Consider the following 24,224-nt stretch of genomic DNA (forward strand, 5'->3'; position numbering starts at 1 on the left):
ACTGAACTTCTGTTGGGCGCCACTTTGTAATAACGCAAAAATAAAGAAACCAAAAATAAGAATAATTAAAAATAAAGTTAACAGTAATTGTAAAAATATTAATATGTTGATTAATATTTTTGTTTTTAAAAGTAATTGTTTTGATTTAAGCGAAGTAGTTTAAATAAATTGTATCGGCAATCACAAGGGACACAAGCCTTGAATGATTGCCTCAAATATATTTATAAGTTATTAGAAATTTATCGATTATTTTAGCCTATGTTTTATCACTCTAAATTTGCGGAATCACCTTCCTCCTGATGGTCGGAGGGTTCTCGAGGTCGAGCTTCGAGAACGATCAAGTAAACTCTATAATACTATTATTGTTTAAATATGGATGCGCATGCACCTTACCTTGTCCGCAGCTGTCTGTGGTTGCAGTCGACGTAACAAGGATAGAATTTATTAAATTTTTTAGCACTCAAAAAAGAAATAACTAAACACTTTAACAAATTTCGTTGTAGAAAAAGAAACAGTAAAGTTGTCGTAGGCAATGTCTTTTGAGTGGTTGTGTGTAAGTCTGCTGTGCTCCTGCACTTGTCTGTCTGGGTGGTGCTCATGCACTTATATGTTTTGGATGTGCTCATGCACTTCTCGCCATGGAGGGTGCTCATGCACTGATGAGAGGAGACGATTTAGGCCAGGTCCGCCAGAGTCATCGGCGGCCCGATCAAAGGTGTCGGTGTCCCCAAAGAAAATTGTCTTTTTCCCTGGTGAAAGCGACCCTGACCGGACCATCCCCCGTCTCCGGCGGCACATGAAAGAAGTTGCATGTGTTGCGCTGTACCGTTATAATCCCGTACAGTGTCCTGTACGAGACTAGATAATAGGAATCGTTCCAATCACCAGTGACATGATTTATTGGGGTTATTTTAGATTTTATTACATGCGTACGACAACTCGACCGTTATATATTTTATTAAATGAAAATAACGAATTTACAAAATTTATGATATGTAAATTTGAACATATCATTACAATACTAACAAGTACGAGCTAAGAGTTCCAGGTTAGAGTAAAATGAATTTAGTAATTGTTAGACAATACAAAATTAAAATACTGAGAATTCTAGGACTTCGATTATTATTAAATATATACAGTTATTTTTTTTAAATATATGTATTTTAATCGTATCAAAGCTTTGTAAATATTCGACAAAATGATAAAAAATATAATATGAACAAATTGTAGTAATATTATAGTAATAGGCGAGTGTCATGCTGATAAAAAAAAATGTATGTACCGAATTTTGAAAATTATTATAATAATATTGAGATTATTATAATAATTTGCATTTTAAATTCTATTAATACTTACTAATTTATAAATCTAATATTTTTAATATAATTATTATTTTTTTTTTCAATAGGTATATAATATGACAAATAACGGGGTATTAAATCGTAAATCTTTACGTATGATTTTGGAGTTATCAGAGATCAAAGTAAAAAATAAATATGAAAAGTTAAGACAAATTAGCAGTAGCTTATTGTGATGGAATATCATATTCTTATATTATATTTAGTAGAAAGCTTAATCGTATAATATCCGATCGTATAATGACGAAAATACGAGACGTGTATATACATACCTATTTGTATAAATATATTAAAATAAGAACAAGCTTAAATATAACTTTAAGTAATTAAGTAACCACGGTAACTATATAGACTAACATGGACGGTGTGAGGACTCAATGAAAAAATACATCTGAAATTGGAGCTTTATCATAAACAGTATACTTTTCCTAACCTTTCTGGGCAAGGTTATCGTATAAATATAAATTAGAAGATACATTTTTCAAATATTCTCCAAGTTATTACATAATTAATTGTAATAAATATACAGTATTCGTATAATGGTTATCTCGGTAAATATATAATATATTTTCAATTTATATTTATAAATAACTATGAATTATATGCTAATTACATTGATAACTTAAATATAACTATTATACGTTTATTCTGTACTGGCAATTGCATTACATAGTAATATTATGAATTGTTTCACAAATTTCTCACCTGTTATAAGCTACTATAAATTATTAAGTTGGTTATAGCAAGCGTAGGCCATTACAACCCGTTCAATCATATAAGTTCATTTATTCGAGTAAATATATAGTTTATACCCACAATATTATTAAATTCGCAAGTCCGTAACATAATAATATTACACCTACACACCACGCCCAGATAATTCAGTTAACGTAAAATACTCATCATTTCAAAAACTATTAACGTAATAAAAAACATCATTTTTAAGTTAAGTGTTTACTTTTGTAAATTACAACATACATTTTTTATGTCATAATTCAAAGCAGAATATTTTTTCGAATATTTATGTTTGATAAAACGAAGGATACCTAAATCATAAAATGTCAGTCTATTATAGTAAATACTTACTAATCTTATCTAAACAAATACATATATTTAATAAATTAATCGTTTGAAATTCGTTTTGCATTTTTCTGAACACTCCAAAAAAACATTCTTTTTAGGAATAGGATATTAAAAATGTAGAAAATAATAAGATATTTTTTTTAAACGACGAGTGCTTTACGTTCAACACAAGATCAAAATCAAATTACTCGGTTATAGTTGTTTCATCAGTTCATTATGCGCATTCAATATGTTTTAGTTTTGATAGGTAACTAAATATACAAATATATTTAGCCAGAATAAGGGCAAATAATAGACTTTTTCTTTACTTTTAAACCACTTAAGACTTTTCAGTAAATTTTAAAACAATAAAATCAAATTAAAAAAAATAATAAAAATGTGAAAATTATTGTTTGCCAACCGTTAATTTTGTTATGTATTAAACCCATAGAAAATTTAATCAAATATAAGTATAGGAAAGTATGTTGCAACTACTTTAAGTACAATTCATACACATTTTATAGGTACATATTTTTATAATATTATAATCTAGTATAAGCATTCATTTTACAATAAATTCGTATATTATAAGATAGATGGTAAAGTAACAACACAGCGAGCTATAGGTACCTACTTCATACATAATCAGATTATAATGCCATTATATTTAATAAACACTAAAATATAATTACTCAAATGACAATAAACAATTAGTTAAAACCATATCCAATTTGTATTATTTAATGGAAACAAATAGGAATGCAATAAGTGAGTATAATAGGTAGGTATGATAAAATATTTAAATTCAATTAATTATCTGCAGTGATGAAAAAAAAAAACAACATATTTTTATAAAACATGTAGTATACCTATAAAAAGCCATGTTGTATTGTGTATTATTATTTCAGCAAGTTTTGTCACATAAAATGGAACGTCAGTGAACCGTTGCTATTGGCAATGGCCGATTTTTTTCTCTAGTTAAATAAAGAACTCCCATGTTGTTTGAACAGTTATTTTTTCGAAGCTCTGAATACTTGTGTCACTATTGGTGGGTCCCGTTTGCTTTTATGACAAATGAAAAGAGTAAAGTACGTTAAATATATTTTTCGAAATAAACTATACATCCACTAATGGATGGTTGTTTAAAAATAAAAAATAAAAAATAAAAAATAAAAATAATAATAATGATAAAAAAATAAGAACGTCGAAAGAATGTGATTGTTCTCTACCATTAAACTTTAGAGTATTTGATTACTTAACTGTCATTTATTATTTTCTGTATCCAAATAGAAAATACCAAATAAAAAAATAAATTATGATTCATGAAACAAAACCGCCAAACTTAACCTAATAAAATATTATTTACGTAAAGTTTAATAAGATCAGTTATACTGTAACAATGTATTTTAGTATTATTATATTATAATGTAAGTATACGTAAAACTTCTCACTGGAAAAATCATCAAATTTTAGGGGTGCAAAATTGTTTTTCTATGAATAAATTGATCACATATGTGATGTATGCACTATGCAATATGCAGTCGACCGCGATCATGATATGTACTTATATTTGGGTATGTTATTAAGGATATGAGTAAATAAAAAAATATGTTTTATTATTTATATATTTTACCGTCGTATATTATCAAGATAACAACACGCATGCGCGTATATATAATATCATGTGAATAGCTGGTTTAATTCGGTTAAAATGAATAAAGCATCTACCTAATATACATAACAATGTGTTAATATGACATCAGCGTTTTACGCACGGCGTCGCTGTAACGTCACTGAGAAAATTGTCAAGGATTGAAATCGATTTTTTTTTAATTATATTTAAATATAAACAAATTAAAGTCAATATTTCTCATCAATATCATTCATGTCTAATATTGTTTTATACTTTTTTATCATATATAAATTGATTTAGAATGTTAATAAACAATTAATTAAAATTTAAAATTAGGTTATATTAAGCAACAGTCAACGAGCCTATAATATAGCTCATCCGGAGAAGATAATAAGCTTAAAACTGACTTTTGTTTTTATTTCATATTTTATTTTTTTGTTTGCTTTTGAATGTATGAAAAGCAATGAAAATATGACATGTTTTTCGTAGACAGGAATTAGTATTGATATTGTAAGCGTAAATAATATTTTGAATAGAAAAAAAAAAGAAAAATTATTTATTTATAAAATTTAATTAAAAATCAGATGAAGTTTAAATCAATATTATGTAATAATATAAAAGTCATAAGATTATAAAACAAATAAATTAATTAAATTTAAATCATAAAAACTAATTTGAAAATTGAAATTGAAATTAAATTGAACAAAAATATTGTTCGATATCAAACTTTGAATAAACGTATGACATAAATAGTAATAACTGCAAAATATGTAACGACAATGATAATATTATTATTAATAATAATAATAATAACACCTATACATAATAATGAATGTAAAATGGTCAATAAATAAACTATATGGACATTTATATTATATTTACTAGTAAGATATAATTTATAATTTAAAAATTAGTGCCTTCATGTTTGTTCAATAAATGATTAGGACGCTCCGCTTGGATGACGTTTGTGGTACACGACAAATTGACGTAGGTAAATACATGGGTATATATAGCAGTTGGATTTTAAAATTTAATATATATCTGGATTTCCAAACAATAAATAATACTAAACGAACAATATAGATTTTATGCTCTGACCCAACAAACAAGCAAGGGAGGACAACCATACTAATAATTGACCATTTTTTAATTAAATACATATATATTTTTACATTATTTTATATTATATGCGTCTTTTTATAAATATAAAGTTCCAGGTATTAATCTAGACTTATAAGGATATATATATAGCTCATAACCAATATTGTTTTATAATGTATTTTTAATGTGAAACACTAAATAATTTATATACTTTTTTAGAGTCTATTTTACTTATTAAAAATGCCGAACGAACGAATTTAGTTTTATGGCAATTATTGAGAAATGAACGCGTCATGTTTAAATATTAACTATCAGTATGAAAATGATTAAAACGATTTTATAAATCATAATATAAACAAAAATTAAATTAGTTCAATGTTAACGATAAACCGAGTTTCACAATATTACAGAAAAAAATTCAAAGTTGGTAATTATTAAACAATATTTTTGAATGTTTCCACTAAACAAATTTACAAAAAGTTATAAATATGACTTATATAGTAAGTGGTTATAATAAAATATAATTGTTAACATGTTTAAATCTGTTTGATTTAATAAATATTTATGAATAATTTAACAAGATTAGGTAAGTGAAAAATGTAAAGTTTTAAAATTAAATTATCATCACATTTTTGTAATGGTTATATTTAAAAGTAAGAATTAAAAAACACGATTCATAAAAAAAAAATAAAGTTAACATACCTAATTTATACGGGATTTTTTTGTTTTTTTTTAATTGTAAACACTTTGAAATTTGTGTAACAATTTTAACAATATGGAGTGATGAACTATTATTTATTTCAAAAAATAGTCAACGAAATGCCATCAACTTATATAAATTGTTCAATTAGTTTATCGAATTTCACAGCGTGTAACTTGCTGACATTCACTTATATAAATCGATAAATTTTGAGAGAAAATACTTACATTAGATACAACTTGGGATGTGGTCGGATTGAGTTTGCTCTGCTGGAGCGTGATGAATTTTATTTTTTATACATTTTTTTTCTGGTAATGGCTCGTACAACGTGACGGCTACGGAAACGCCCAAACGCACAAAGTTCACTATAGTGTAAATACATTGGGCGAAAGAGTGATAGAGAGAGAAAGATAGAAGTGATAAGAGAGTGAGGATGCGAGTTGAACGAATAATATCTCTTTCTACTATTTACACTATACTTCCGTTAGCTTCTTTTCTTCTCTTTCCGAGACCAGACAACAATTCGATGAAGAGAGCAAAATATAGACAGTTTTCATTTGAACTTACATAATCGACTAGCATGATGCAGTAGTCGTCAGAAGGGACAAAGACAAAAAAATGAATATTCTTGATGACAGCATACAAGATAAGACAATGAATGTTAAGATTCGCGTGATTGATTATAGTTGAAAATGCAGGTATAATGTATATTCGTAAACCGTAAATGGGAATAACAAATAACATATCATCACCACGTGATAATTTATTATTAAATATATTACTTTAAATATGGATCCATTATTAAGTAGTGTGAATTAAAATAATTGGTGACTACCTATCAATTACCTATGTATAATATTTTTAGCACCTCCAATACGAATAGTAGAATATCAAATATTGACGAAATAAGCCAGGCAATATAATATGATAAAAAAATTAAAGAAATCAATGGTACAATTAAATAAAAAAAATAGTTTATTTTAAAAATAAATTTCTTAGAATTGCTTGCATGTATTAAAAAAAATAACGACAATAAAAATAAATAAACACTGACATTGTAAAATTAATTTAATATTTAAAATTAAACAGGAATATTTTATAAAAAAAAGAAGGCGTTATGTCATTACGTTATAAAAAAGTACCATGCAAATTTAAAATGTCAAAATTAAAGATGCACCTCCTTTTCATTTTAATTTAGTTCCCCCATTCTTGATGTGGTTTCCTGTGTCTGCCTGGTAGCATTAATAATTGCGCCTGGTTGCGTCTGCTCAAAAACAGTCAAAGCGAATTATGAAGAAATGTTTTGTGAAAAACAGTCTACGATTAAAAAAAAGAGCGAGATTTTACATGATTTTAAAGTTCATTTGTATATTTGTTTAAAATGTATATCACAATTTTGAAAATTATTTTTCTTGCATAAATGTATGTTGTTGACTAAAGTAAACTTAAAACAAACGCTTTGATTTTTGAATAATTAAGAAATCATGCGGTTCAATAAATAGCTGATTAATTAATAAATTCAGAACAAAAATTGTTATTTTTCTCCATTAAACCTATAAATACAGCATTTAAAATAATATAATATTAACGATGAAATGTGCTCAATACGGATTGATTTAAAATACCTTCGTAATGCTAACAAATCGATAAAATTTGTTTGTTTATTTACCATCTTTTCTGAGAATTGTATCCTAAAGATCCCAAATCCATTATTCTTATAACAATACTATGATAAGTAGGTACACACATTTATAAAATTGTTGGAGGGAAAAAATAAAAAGTTCACCTGCATCTGAGCCCCCTTGTCTGACAAGTCCACAAGGTTTTTTTATTTGGAAATCATAGTATGAAATATAATTGCTACGAACGAAAAATCTAGACAATTTAAAACATATTAACTATACAGATGTTTAGTCCAAATAATTGTATTAATTTTGTTAATATACCTACTTACATTATACGAGTATATATGAGTATATATAGCTAGTACAAACCGAAGTTAATTATTTAAGTTAAAATATAGCGATTAAGATCAAAACATATTTTCAATATTACGTAGTACAGTATAGCAAATATATAACGTTTTGTTTTTTAAGTTATAATTGTTGAAGGAAAAATAATACAACAATGAACCATTCAACTATTGTGTATAATATACTGTTTAAATTGTGTTTAAAAACAAATTTAGTTGCAACGTTTTTCAGCCAGTGGTGGCCAAGGCCATATTATATTATCATGTATCTCACCGCTGCAGTGGTTAAAATATACGACACTATATTTTATACGCGATTACAATTACGCAGGTGTAGAACAAGCGGCGGCGCATAGGAATTTTTTTCGCACGTTTTACCAATACCTATAGTCTAAAAGACCGAAGAGTCTACGACACTAGGATTATAAACATATTATAATATCACAACCTGTCTCCCTGTCCCAATAATGCCCTCGTTTTCGCATCGGCTTCCGAAATACTGCAGCCGTTCAGGCGACTACTGTTATATATTATATTTATAACGTTATATATATAGTATATACACATTATTACACTATAATATGAACACCGTCGTCGTTTAGCGTAATAATCTCGTAAATCGGTCGAAAAGCTGCGCGCACCCTGTTTCCTACCCGGTAGCCGCGCCGTTTAACTGCGAATTATTGTGACTTTATCGTCCGCCGACTACGCAACTCGACCCCGGTTAGCAGCCCAACCATCGCGCGATACTCGTTCGGACACGAATTTATGACGCTCTCGGGCCACTGCCGCCGCCGGCAAACACTGCAGCTACAAAATATACATTGCGATTCCGGCATAATGATATATAAATACATTTTATTATAATACGGATACATATACACACCACGCTGCAGGTTGACATCGGCAAAAACATTCACTCGACAATATTTAAATATTTTAAATATTTTTTTTTCGTTTTTACAAAAAATAATAGTATGTACATATACTTTTGCATTCGTTGTTTTTTTGCCTTTGGAATTCACTAGTCATACACCAGCGCGTGCACACACACACCAATATTATGTATACTTGCTGTCGTAGCCACTGCCAACCAACGATACACACACGATAAACTACCAATATATTTTGTTAAATTATACGTACATAAATAAACTTGTATACTGTCATTAGTCTCATCTACATTGTTTTATAATGTTTTTTTTTTTATTATTATTATTATTTGAGATAATAATTCAAGTCGTAATATTAATAATAATTTAGCAAGACTTTTCTTCGTATAAAAATATTATTATAATTAGCAAATTAAAAATAAAAAAAATCATTTATATACATTCAATGCCGGAGATTGTGATAAACACTCGAATACTATACGTTTATGGTTAACAATTTTAATGACCAAGTTTGCAGAAAAAAAAATAGGCCGAATTAAGAATACTTTAAACCATGATACGTTAAACTATTTTAAACAATAATATTATTACTTCGGGTAACAATAAAAATTAATTACAATTAATTTGTCTACGACTGTTTTATAAAACGATGTTATAGTAAATATAAAATTGTAGTTTACCCATAAAAAACGCGTGTACTTATTTTATTTTATTAAAACGTGAGATATTAAAATGTTGTTCTAAATGGGGCCTTTGGTCGATGCACACCCTACCAGCGTATGGGTCGTACCTACAATGTGTTGAAACATGTATACTCGGGAACCGCCATTTGTCACCGTCGCCTGCACATATTATTGTTTCCCAATGCGATTACCTTAATTAAAATTATTCACGTTGGTATAATGTAATGATAATGTAGACACTACGCAGTAGAGGTCAGAGCCCTCTAAATACAATAATTGACACATTTTTTTTTTAAATGTCGTTTTAGATATAACAATATATACACATACGAGTATATATAATAAAACGTTATGAAAATAATCATTCGAATAATACACGCCCAATTCCAGACAGAATTATTTAATGCTATTCAATTTTAATCAGCACACTACGTAGAAACATATTTAATTATTTTTTCATTTATCAATACCCGCACATAATTTCAAAGGAATTTTTTAAAACAGAAAAAATAAACTTTGCATTGTATGGAAAAAAAGATAATTCAATTCTATACAAATGTATTGCTTTAATTTTAGAATTTATCGAACGTGTGCTCGCATTTAAATCAAATTACACATATTTCAATGTAATATATAAAGCCCCTTACAAATTCACAAATGTTTTTAAAATTATATATTTTATATACTGATCTAGATTATAATTTTTGAATATGTTAAGAGTAGGAAATCATTTAAGAAGTATCTTGTTACAATATATAAACTATATTTTTACTGACAATGTTTAAGCAATTTTATATCAAACATAAAACAAATATAATATTATATTTTAGTCCAATTTCCAATACTTAATTGTTATATACTAAGCATGTCTTACAAATGTATTAAACAATTTGAATGTACATAAATTATATTGATTAAACAATAATTGTCAAATCATCATAGCTCAAATAACCATCATCTAATATAATAGTACAAGTTTGTGATTGTAGTTATATGTCGTACGCATTTTTAATTAAATCTAATTAAAATGGGAAGGTAACAAAGCAGTTGAATAAAATATAGATGGTACCTATGTAGTTAATTAACGACGAAGAATAACGTATATTAATAAACGCATTTTCTTTGAAATATTGTAATCTAAAAAGGGTTTCATGGGACATTTTTTTTTTACTTTTTAAAACAACGAATCCCCAATACAAAATAAAAAAAAACGCACTTTATGTTAATTGAAACTGTTTTTGGTGTAAGTTTGTCACTAAACTATTTTTTTTTTTAATAGTTTCACGACAAACGGAAATTAAAAGTATGCGCAGGACAGGAAGTGTTGCTTCTCCGACTTGTATATAAATATTTGGAATATCATTAAAGCGATGTTTATCAATGTTAATTAGACGAAGGAAAAATAATTGATCATATAAAATACTATATAGAACATAATTTATTGTTATAGGAGAAGTACTAAATTATTTACACACGACGACAACAGTTCCTGCACGGAGTTTCAAGGGGTCAGGGGGAAGCGGACGATGGGTCATCGAAGGGCAGTTATAACTATATAGTATTACGATATTATATAATTAATAGTAAATATATAATATTATAATGTATTATGTTTTCCGATTGCGGATTTTAATTACAACGAATACTCGTGGTAAAATTATATATTCATTATTTTTGGTGCCATCATTGTACAATATTTCTCACACAGTGTAAATTACAATTAAATAATATTTACATCATGTCATGGCAACCCGAGTAAAACGCACAGCACACTGCTATGTTGTACATCGCATGAAAATATAATATAACATTTATGTTCGAACATGAGTATAAGCACGGCCGTCGTATAATCAATTCATTCACGACGGTTGATTAACCACTTTGACCGTAACTAAACGGCTGTGAAACGGCAATCGTTATAAATATAATAATGGCATACATATCAAATAAAATGCTAGGGAAAGGGTGGATGACGGGGTTACAGTGGCGTGTCAATGCGTTTATACCAAAGTCTAGCGTTTTAACAGAATAATAATATATAATTTCTTATATTTTATTTAATGATGGAAATTCGAAATATTATTTGAAACTGGTAACGACCAGCAGCAGCAGCAGCAGCAGCAGCGGAGGTATAAGTTGGAAAATCGAAGTCGCGTTTACAAGGATTCGACGATGGGTATGAAGAAGGGCTGCTGTAGTCGAACGCGACGGGGGAGGAAAAAAATGAATAATTCATGACGGGCGACGTTTTCCCAGATTTATTCGTATTTTTGGCGCACACACACACACACACATACACAAATATATATATACGAGTTGATATGCACAAAAGTGTTTTGTTGGCCGAGAAACGGGTTGCGATGGGTCAAAAAGAGATTGATTCGAAAAGTCGCGTGCGTGCCGCGGCTTGGTTTGGCCGGTCCGTGGAAATACATCTAAACAAATCTGTTGTCGAACGATAACCAAATGTATAATATATTGCTTATTAAGTTTTAGAACTCTAGATGCCTGCGCATAAAGATTTTTTGTATAGTATGAGTTAGATTTGTTTAAACAAAAATATAATTTGATGTATTACATATTTATCATACTATCATGATATAGGAGATGACGAGATGAGATCATAACGACTTTATAGCAGTAACTGTATGAAGCGGTTATACGCTGTATAAAATATTAAATATTAATACACCTGATTAAATAATTGTCATTAGTTCGCATAAATTAAATGTATAAAATCATCAAAGGAAACAATGGCGTAAACAGGGGTTAGTTTTCGTGGTAATTTGCTTTGGAATTTTAACAAAATAAATAAACCCATTTATAGTCAGTCTCAAAATCTGATTTAGAGTAAAAACTTCTGTTTTACTTTAATTTGTTATTTGTTTTTTCCGATTAGTAAAAAAAAATTCCGGGTATTTTTAATTTTGACTTCTTTAAAATACAAACTAAATCCAATTTTCTATCTACCCTCAAAGTTTGAAATCGAACACACATATACACACACACGCACACACACTTAGTTTTAAAATCAATTGCACTTCTTAGAACCTAAAATAAACAGTCGGAATGATCAATTATCAGAAGATACCTAAATTAAAATTAAGTTATTTAGTTATCAGAAAAACAAAAATCAATATTCGTCTAACTTTTTAAGTATACAATTATCATTACAGACATTAGCATTATAAAATATTTCTATAAAAATTATAATTAAGGTCTTCTTAAGCACATACTTAAGATAATTATTAAATAATAATTTTAACTCTTTAAAAGTCAACAACAAAATAAAAAAAAATATATAAAAAGGTGTATACTATTATATTTAACTTGTATTCTGTTACTTTAATTACAGAAGTATACAAATAATAATGCTGTTTTTAATTATTATTACTATGTATACATTCATTTGAAGTTGTAAACGATTATATATAATTACATTTTAAACATCATTTAACGTTACTCGGTAAAAATTAATAACTGCAAAATGTAAACTTCAGTTTAGAATCACGTTGTTGTTCACGTCAAAAATAATGAAAATCCTTTTGGTAAAGATTTTTTCACCTAAGTATGCATAAGGTATTTAGATACAGTGGAGGAGTGCTTGACAAGCCTACATAATAGGTACGTTTTGCAATGGATAAAGGTTTTCTTAACGTAAGCAGATTTTCATGGTCGTTGTAGATGTGAAAAAAAATGTCATGCTTGTCACAAATTTCCAACTCAGTAAAATACAAGTTATTATACATAAAAAAAAAAATATAAAAGGCATTTAGAGTGTACATTTTTTTATTATTTATTTTTTTTCAACATGTATAGGTAGGTGTGCCAATGTAATACATAGCTTTGGGCTACTTTTTATATTTTAATTCTATCGAAATAAATAAGCAGTCATGACCTTAATAACATAAGTACTTATATTTTAAAAACTGATAAGATGAGTATGCTGCAATGCAGTCAACGACGAAAGTAACTATTGGATAGATAATTTATATTAATTAACTATAACATAATATTAATAATTTATAAATGTAATTTATATATAATTATATTCATTCATAAAACATTCAGTACGTTAAATATCAATGCTAGTATACGACTAAATAGTTTTAAAAAAGTATGGTTCGTATTTTTTTTAAATTATTTAAAATTATAATTTCAAGTACTTGCCAAAGAATATAATTATTATTATATAGGTAGGTAAAATTAAAATGAATATCTTTTTGCGATAATTTTTAACTATAGGTACTAATGATATAGCCAACACCAAGTGTTAACCATAATTATGTGTGTATTATAAATAATAATGAATGTAAGGTAAATATATATTGAAATAACACTAAATGTACTAAATTCTTTTTACCTATGGTCAATTAAAAATTCATTATTTAAACAATAATGTACAAACGTGTTTCTAATTTGATTTAATTAAATTTCTTAACCATACGCAAGTGTTTCATTGAAATATTTTGCCACGAATTAAAACAAATTAAAATAATCACCAAGCAAAAAAAAAACTAAAACTTCATTATAGAACTCATCAGTCAGTCAAAAACAGTTTATTAATACTTCATCATATCGATGTGGCCTTCGGTGTATAATAAAAATATGGAAGACGAAGAATAAAAATAATTTAAATAAATCATTAATTGACGCATATGAAAAAAACGAGGGAGAAAAATGTATAGAACGAAACTCAGAGTTATGGTATATATATATTATATATACACATTATTTTAAAATAGGAGAACAATATTCGTTTAACTTGTATAGGGATTTTTAGGAGACAATATGTGTCAATTATAATTATATTTGACTGACGGCAGAGAAGTTCATTTTGTATCGTTAGCACGTAATAATTGAGACCTTGTCAAAAAACAACATGATTTACAGCTGGAAAATCTATTTACTATAAATCCGATGATTTGTGTTGATGATGTACGTGTATACATATGTATATACAACATACTACGAAATCATAAATAAGCAGGAAAAAAAGTAAAATCGTTAAAAATTGTTTATTCGACAAACTATATAGATAGGTATACTCTATTTTGTAGTTATATTTCTAAAAAAAATGTACTTACCATGTAGGTGAGCTAGAGAATGTAGAGTGTTCGAGTTAATGAAACCTGTAACAAAAAATTCTTGTTAGTTTATTTTGTCAAGCATTGATAAAATGAAAATAAATTATAGTAAATCGTTCACGAAAAAAATCAGTTTTAGTATAAATAGTAATACTAAAACAATATCAATAATAATATAATATTATTATAAAATAATAATGTACATGGTATATGAATTGTCAAAAAGGTTTAAACGTGACCTTTTTCACATTATTTGTCCGTATTTTTTTTCTTTTTCGGATGTATCAAACACGTTTTTAAGAGAAATATTACTTACACACACCGATAAGTACTATATATTGTTAAAGCGCACCTTTTTGTGCTGGCGCGTCACGTAATAAACAGTAAGTTTCACAATGTGTTCAAACAATATAAAAGCTGTCGTGGAAAAAACGAAAGGGATTCGAAGTCTTACAAGTATAAGAACGTTTTTGGCCAATACTATTGCATATTGAATCACAGTGATTAAACTTTTGGTAGGTAGTAAATATAACACAATCACACAGGAATAATATAAAACATACCTACATAATATATTTATACGGTTTAAATATTGTATACAATTTAGCCATGTGTATTTATATGCATATTGTACAGATTACAGAGGTTATCTGAAGTTGCCATTTTGACATTGAAATCATATTTAAATATGTCACACTCAGATTTTCTAAATACATCACGAGGGTTAATTTTAAAAGGGTGTACCTACTACGAACTCGAGTTAACTAACACAACGTGATTTTTAAAAGGGTGGACAATCTTAAGTTTCCCGCGTCGTATTTCAATTTTTCGAACTAAATAATTGTGTTATGTTTTGTTGTATCATTAACATTGAATAAGTAAATAAGCAAATATGGACATCTTTTATTTTTTTCAATTCACATTTTTATCGTGTCCATAAAAAAAAAATTAATAATAATAGATATAAATAAATAATGATTCAATTCTCCGCTTTCCGAAAGTCAAAAAAGTCCGATACAGGCAAGCCATTTTCACCCTATACATCATGTCAATATAAACAATATTATATATACAGTTGAATGTTGTCAAAAATATTTCCTGTTTATGATGCAGACGAGTAATTGGGTATTGATATGGGAGTTATAAGTTTAATATGGTGTATGTTGTTGATACCGTCGGTTTGTTTGTACAAATAATATATATATTATATAAACATAATGTGACGCGCGTTCTCGTGCACGTGTTTTAAACGATTTAAGTAAAACTCAACAAATTTCGGAGAGATACGAGCAGAACGACGGCGACGTCTGGACGAGGACATTTAACCATACAGCAACAATATACTATTATAATTACAGCGATAGCGCCTAACACGAAAGTAAGAATAAGTCGTAATAAGTCAAAATCTTCGCGGTCATCATCACAAACAGCTTCGATAGGACGCAGGTACAATATTCGTACGGAATACCTGCGCGATCCGAGCACAATATTATGGCAAGCAGAGGACAGTGATTTACGACGTTTCCTCCGAAATAAATTAATCTGTATCGCGTGTGGTAATAATTGGAAACAACCGCTGATACGTTTCAAACGTATATAAATAATACAATAACTGCAATGCACGCATTGTATTATGTGACACAGAGAAAGTTTCCGAGTGCTTCGTAAATTATATGACATGTTTATTGTTCTCCGGGAAACTGCGAATACGCCCGTGTAATATACATATATATAGGTACGTACAGTGAATCTCCTCTCGGTGTACGATTGTTAGCGTACAAAATACTGGTGTACAACTCCGCGTACACTGCATACTACACACAGTTCGATGACGTTTAATAATAATAATAATAACAAAAACAATGACGACGACGATGATGATAATTATTATTATTAATAATAATAATTGAATAAATCTAGTTTTTCAGAGGAAGTCGACGCGAGTTCTCGGGATACGTGATCATAAATAATATTGTTTGAATTTGTTATATACATTATCTGCTGCCGCTTGATGTAGCGTTACGGACAGTATATTATTATTATTATTATTATTATTATTTTTGTTGTTGTACAGCTGCTATAGCTTCCAGTACGATCAGTAAATGTTTTACATGCATAATTAAAAACTCATCGATTTCAATTAAATCGTTTTGTCAAAAAGTTAAATGTAAAAGAAAAATAAAGTTTATACACTTAAGGCACGCATCAATTGATCTTCTGCTGCAGTATGATCGGACGGTTTTAATATCACGCAATATAATATAACATAGTACACCTAATATTATATAATGCATTATTGCTATAGAGAAAAACTTAATATTGAACAATAACGAGTTTAATATTTTATCCCGTTACACAATTATATTATTACAAATAATGATTATTATAATTTATAACACATAGCAGATTTAAACGTGTCTGATGGTATAGCAAACATACAATAAATTAAAATATATTATCGTTGATATAAAAGGTCGATTGATTTGTTGAGCAGTTGAGGTAAATATAGTATAAATACAATTTTGTTGATGTGATCGAGTGGTTTTTATTTAATCACTGATTATATTTATTATTATATAATTACCTACTTTGAGTATAAACAAAATTTATCATAGATATAAAAAATAAAACATTAAATTTATCACGAGCTGTCTGAGACGAGGATCTATTGCCGTAAACCATAATGTTTAATATAACGTGGAATAAGATAATATCAAGAATAATATTGATTACGATTTCGAATACATAAGTATAAAATATAATTATAATTTTACGATTTGTTATCAAGCGGACCCTATATTATAACATTATATTTCACTAAACTATACATCGTTTAACGTATATACATGCCATGTACAAATTTCAATACGTCCGATTTATGTAGTATATGCGCGTTATACGATGATAATATGGTGTATCGGTATGTATTATGTAGAACGAATTGTAACGTTACAAAAGGCTTTACAACGTTTATGATACACATGCACGGGATTCTGCCGTACTTCAATACAATAATATACCATTAGTATGTAAGTCCCGATGGTCTCGTCGTCCACCCTCTGTGTCTAAGCCATACACGGTACATTTAATAGTCCTTTGGAGGATGATAAGCTAAATTATTTGAGGTTTTATACAGAGCCGGCCCCCTCACTTTAAAAACCACAAACTGAAGACAATCCGATATGCGTCCCGACCGTAAATATATAGTCACTAGTTAAATGAATATGTTATTATCATTATTATATCATATAACGCAACATAGTCGTACAGTAGTGTTATTAATATTATTACTATTATTACATAGGGACGGCGTAGTGTGAAATCGAAAATAAAAACGATATATTATGTAATAACTAATAAGTGAGTATTTAACCGTTTCGCTGTAATTAAAAATACATTAAATGCCGTAGTTGCTCAATAGGGCGCAGGGCGCAGGCAGGTGAGCTTGGAGGCTGCAAGAAAATATATTGAAAATATTCAATTGTAACAAATGTTTAATATTTATAAAGGAAATCCTTTTAAAACCCTGAAAAGCTATTTATACCATAAATATATAAGTACTCCATTTTCTCAGTTCCCTTAAGAATTATTAATATTTGAGGCACTGAATGGTTACAAATTACAATTAAATGATAAACACGATTTTTTTTTTTTTTTTTGATTTTAAATACATCCATGAACGGAAATATAACATTGGCGAAGGGTTGGATTCTTTTATGTTTATAATCAGATATAACCACAGTTGGATATGAAGTTTTTAGAATTTTTACAACACATATTCAAATTATTCTAGAGTTCTAGACATTATTATTAGTCTTTTACTTATAAGTTCACTTACTACTTTTAATACGGTTTAAAATCAACCGATTTGAATCAATATTATTTCTGTACCAATCACGTATTATATGTCGTGTCTTTTTTAATTATTCCTAATAAAACATATAACTATCAAAACAAACATAATATTATAGCGCAACAATCACACATATTATCTATCTGACCAGTGAGCAGTGACCGCCGATTATAATACGTATTATAATTATATACATCATACAATGTGAAACGTGAATAGAATAATATTAAATCATTTTGTGCTTAAACATTGTCCAACGTTATAATCATAAATAATATATTTGTACCTACTATTGATCCAACGTATATTACAATGTGCCTTAAACCCAATACACTGCTTATTGCAGTGGTCGATTTTACGATAAATCGATATTTTAGTTTAATGAATTGAATTTTCAGCCAAGTATTAGAGTAACGTACTTTCTGCAAATTTTTATACGCCAAAATATCGCTTAACTGACATTTTCGAAAATCTAAAATATTGAGGTTTTTAGATCCAATTTCAAGACGGAAAAAAAGTACTATATAGTATATACTAACAGCACTGAACAACGTTAACAACGTTGTCAGCGGTTTATCATTTTGTCACCGAAGCATTAGCATTTACAGTCGACGAGTTGTCGTTGATATATACTAATATATGAGGAGTCGATAACCTCGCACATCCTTTCTCGGGGCAATCCATAAATATATATTATATTTAAAATGCGTTTAATTCCATTGTTTACTGGCGCCTGAAATTCATTTTCTGTAAATCGTTCACACTTTTCTCGAAACGCGACTGCAGATAGCGCACATAGTTCATGGGCGTACATATGCGTACAAACGGCATTTTAAACAACCTCAATAACAATTAAACCCGATAGTGAAGTATATGCCAGTTGTTTTTACCATCGATTATTATTTATCGCTAGCTTAACTCGTTTTAATTGTCTATATTTGAATGCGCGTTAATATTCTACAACAGCAGTGATCTCATTTACATACATAGGATATTATACTGCACGTATCGAAACTGCAATGACAAATTAAAATAAATAATAACAAGATAACGCGGTAAACACCGTCACATACGTTTTTTTTTTAGACATGCATATTATAGTAGTCATCTTGACACGATTTCTATTATCTGGGGTACAAACGTACATTGCCTGTGGACAATGACATTTGACTTTTTTCATACCTTGTTTAGTTAACAGTTTGTCTTTATTGCACGAGATTATAATTATCGTCTAACAATTGTACAACGGCTTTGAATTCACGTGATGCCGGTTCTTCATACGTGTTCAGTGTGTCTTACTGTCTTATAAAATATATATATATATATAAGTATCTACAATTACCTACAAACGAAATCTATGAAGTTCAAACACACATACATAAAATTAAAATATTATTGTTACACTTGTATTTTTATTTTTTTATAGTACGAATTCGTTAAAGGGCGCATTTGCTTGGTTGTTTATGAGGCCTATTATATAAGTATAAAAATATATATTATAATGTACAGTACCAATAAAAGTCATAATCAGTTATCAACAATTAATGTTTTATAAAATTGCAGTAATACTATAAAAGTAGGTAAAGGTACCTATATATGCGGTATAATATATATAATACATTACACGCTGCTCGTCGGTTCATCGAGCCGCAATTAGGCATTATAGCTACCCGACAGTTTTCTAAGCGTTTTGTTTCCACATTGCACTTATCTAGGTGAAGGCGATTAATACTTTACTACACTTCAATGGTGCGGTAAATTATCAAGTCATTTACAATAATTGCGTGGCAACATTATCTTGACACGATATAATGTCTGATGTCTGCAGAATATTAGTTATCCAAAGGCAAATAATATAATAACAATATTATACGCCCATTCGTCCGATGAATACGTCTACTGGCACGTAAACGGCAGATATAAACGATAATCTGACGCCATGACGGGCATGAATATTATATAATATTATAATATTGTGCTAGAACTGTGGCTAAACAGGACGTTTAAATCAACTAGGTGGTCGGAAACGCGATTCGTGCAGGGTACCCGAGCGGTCAAATCAGTCGAATGAAATCGCGAAAAAAACTGACGAAACGTTGAACAAGCCAAATGACAAAAACAAGACGTCGACACACGCGTTAATCATAATATAACGTCTTTGAAAATCGTTTCACAGTAGGTAAATATAAATTACCCAATACCTATCTAACGTGTGATAACACGACGAAAGTATGGCAGCAACCGCAGTAAGTGAGTTGATTCCCGAGACCTACTTTATGTATTAGTCGATTTCCGTGTAATTATTAGGTACATACGAGTTGATTCCCGGGAATCAACTCAAGTATCGGTGCAGGTAAACAAGCGCCTGAGAATCAATTCATATACGCAGCCGCGGAAACGGCGGCAAAATCAACGACTTTTCAGACGATAAAAAAACAAAAAAAAACAAAAATAAAAACATTAATATTTTATCGGTATTATCACGAGTTTGTATACGACATTACGACGTAAGAATATCGTTCTTTCAATGATCGGTTTTGCTAAAATATGTATTATAATATTGCGAAACACTCTGACAGAGTAAAATAACCAGAACATGAGCGGTATACCTACATTTCACACGTTGTAATCCGCGGTATATATAAAATGAAAAAAAAAATCATAAGCCCGCGAGTATTCAAAAACTTTCCCCGTTATTGCGGAAAGATAAGCTGTACATATAATATACTATACGAAAAGATTTTAAAACAAGATTGTATAAATTAATAACAATAACAATTCTAGGTCGTTTGTGCATGCGGTTTTGCGGCCGCCCGTCGGCAACGTTTCGATATAATAATATTATGCATATACGACGAGCGATGTCGTCTCACTATATGTGTACCCCACCACGACCATATTATTTCACGTCGCAGCGATGTTTATTGTGGGTATATCAACCTATGTAATAATTATTGTAAATTATTATACGGTTAATCAATATTGTGGGTCAATTTCCAAACTCTCCTAGCAGGATTGTTTTATTATTAATTAAGTACCTATACCAAATTTACTATTAAGATTAAGTCAAAATAAAAAATAACATTACGTATAACTCAAACGTAATATTTCGAGTAATATTTATCGAAGATAGTTTAGCAAAAAATATCATATCAGCACCCGCAACGACATATAATATGTAGGTAATCGGTACAATTGAATTTTCCTATAGGTACCTTGTTGTTTTCAATACCTAATCAAACATTATCAATTAGTTATGTAAACTGAATACTTCGAATTTATAAATTATGTATAATGTGTAAGCGATAGTGAATTAACTAGTTTAAAAACATCGTATGTAAGTGAAAGTAGCTAATTTACATTTTTCATTTTTGAACTACGTACGACCACTTATTAGGTATAAATAAATACTATCAAAATTAAAATACTTTCAGTATAAAAAATTAAATTAATCATAATAAACATGAATTAAATTCCATTTTTGTTTTTTTAGGTAGGTATTTAACGTAAAAAATTTGTAAAAACTGCATTTATATAAATTTAAAAATAAATTCAGTGAAAACATTCAACATTGAGAAAGAATATATTAGTATAGCATTCATTTTAAGTATAATTTTATATATTAGTTTAACTATAACTATAACTATTATGCAGTGAGAATTTAAAATGTGTGTTTTTTCTATATCTAGACATGTGCCGACAGTAAACATTAAACCTTGTCACATCAGCGCCTTAACAATTACAAATAATGATAACTAATTGGTTTTGACGGTATAATGACTGAAATGCGTGTATAACATACACTCACATTATACCAATGTGTCTTGAAAATTTAAATATGAAGAAAAAAAGAAGAAAAATAATGTTCCAGTCGTTGGGTAACGGTTGATTATATGAGTTTAGGTATGAGAATAAAATAAAATACACACAAGTTGTCAATTATTACACTTGCAATAACGTGACGTGCACACGACTGACCTTGCACCGAATGTCCTTGGCCGAGGACCGAGGTACAGTTTCGTTTTTCTGCGTTCAATATAATTTATAAATATACATATTTTTTTTGTACAAACGCTTTAAATTTTTAATACCTTGTGTACATTGTTCGGAAAAAATGGTAATTTTTCTACTTAAAAGCCGAACGGAATGATAGGAAAAAAACGCGTAAACCGCAATAAACAACGTATATTATATACATACACATTGCATATACACATTATGTACCAGCACCAACACTACTGGTATTAAGAGCCTCTTTAAATAATTATCGATCACAGGAAAAAAACTAAACAGTAAATATCAAGCGTTTTCACTAAAGTGGCATAATAATACATTAATATACCTAATCTAAGCGCTAGGAAGGTTAATGTAGGAAGAGACGAATATTTTTCTTATCAGCTGAGCTTTGTAGAAATATTATAAAGATTGTACTATAAAGTACATACACCATGGATAGCACAATAACGATTAAATATCAGAATAACAAGGAATACGATACATAGCAGTTTATTTAATATTTTCATACAATGTATATATTATATAACACAATTAATTCACAAAGTACTCTCATTCCCATTTTTTATTTAATAATTATTAATTCATTCAAAATCTGATTTTTGGAATAATTAAATATACTTATGGATCTTTTTTTCAAATTCTTTTAAGTTTGTGTAAACAGGTATAAGTATATAGAGTTTAATAACTGAAAAACTACACATTATTATTTTTTTATTTTAAATCAACAACAGGTAAAAAAAAAATCCGTTAAATAATTTATTGTAGAAAGGAAGTTCGTATTTGAAAAACAATAATTTTTTTCAACAAACTTTCATAGAAACATCATTATATAATATAAATAATATATTATTATAATTTTGCTACCAAAAATTATTTAAACTATCTATATTGTGATAAGATGCAAAAAGATGAAATTTATGAAGAGTTGTCTAAATCCTGTACTTAAATATTCAAATAGTATGTAATCTCCTAAGATTTTAGGAAGTTTTTCTATGTAGGTACTATATTTGTTAAGACAAGTTAAATATTTCAAGTTGTATTTTATATTACACGTGTGTGTGTATCATTTACTACAACTGGTAAAATATAATGCTTATATATATATACATTGTTTAAGTAAAAAACAAAAAAATATTGCAATCATTAACAATACGTATAATTCATGATTGTTAGTTTTAACTTGCTATATTTTTAAAGATGTTAAATTAAGCTGAATACTAGACAAAGACGGCTGAGTAAGATAAACTGAATAAATTGTATATTATTTTAATCTCGATTTTAATTGATTTCAAACCCAATTAAAGTCAACAGTAGTTCGTTCGCCTTCAGTAAAGGTACACACTTAATTATATCAAAACGAGTTAGTATATTGTACTATTGTTGATCTAAGATTATTTGTTTTGTAGATACTCTCAAATATAGAAACGAACAGTCTTTGTTTCTTAGAATGTTACTGAAAACCTAGTGCAAAAACATAATTTATAAAACAGTGATAAATATTATTTATAACTCAATATAAATACATAAGAAAGAAATCACAATGTAAGACGAAATGCAATTTTTAACATATTAGGAACAACTTTTACTTACTCGGTAATTATAAGGTAGTTGTTTTTATTTTGTTTTTATTTTTTTTTAATTTCGTAACAGTTATTACATGTGCAGTGATTTAAGTGGTGGGAGGCGGACGCAGAGGGACTCAATCTCCCTATACATTGTTACTATACGCTAAAATGTACTTCTTTAACTAATTCTTCTAATGGCATGCTTGTATGCTGAAACAGGGGCTGATGCTTTGAAATTTAATCAAAATAATTTCTTCCCCGGTAAAAGTAATCATTTTTCTTCAAAAAACGTATCATTTT

The 24,224-nt window shown here is 28.4% G+C and overlaps 1 protein-coding gene across 2 annotated transcripts in view; it reads right to left on the reverse strand.

Annotated features, from left to right (window-relative positions):
- Positions 1-24,224, reverse strand: part of LOC114120375 (cytoplasmic polyadenylation element-binding protein 2) — a 164,883-nt gene that overhangs the window by 41,371 nt on the left and 99,288 nt on the right. For both annotated transcript variants that reach the window (XM_050201545.1, XM_050201544.1), the window contains one exon: positions 14,490-14,534. In XM_050201545.1, the coding sequence (XP_050057502.1) occupies positions 14,490-14,534 (45 nt within the window). The remainder of the gene's footprint in view (positions 1-14,489; positions 14,535-24,224) is intronic.

The sequence above is a fragment of the Aphis gossypii genome, chromosome 2 (assembly GCF_020184175.1).
Source record: "Aphis gossypii isolate Hap1 chromosome 2, ASM2018417v2, whole genome shotgun sequence".
Classification (NCBI taxonomy): domain Eukaryota; kingdom Metazoa; phylum Arthropoda; class Insecta; order Hemiptera; family Aphididae; genus Aphis; species Aphis gossypii.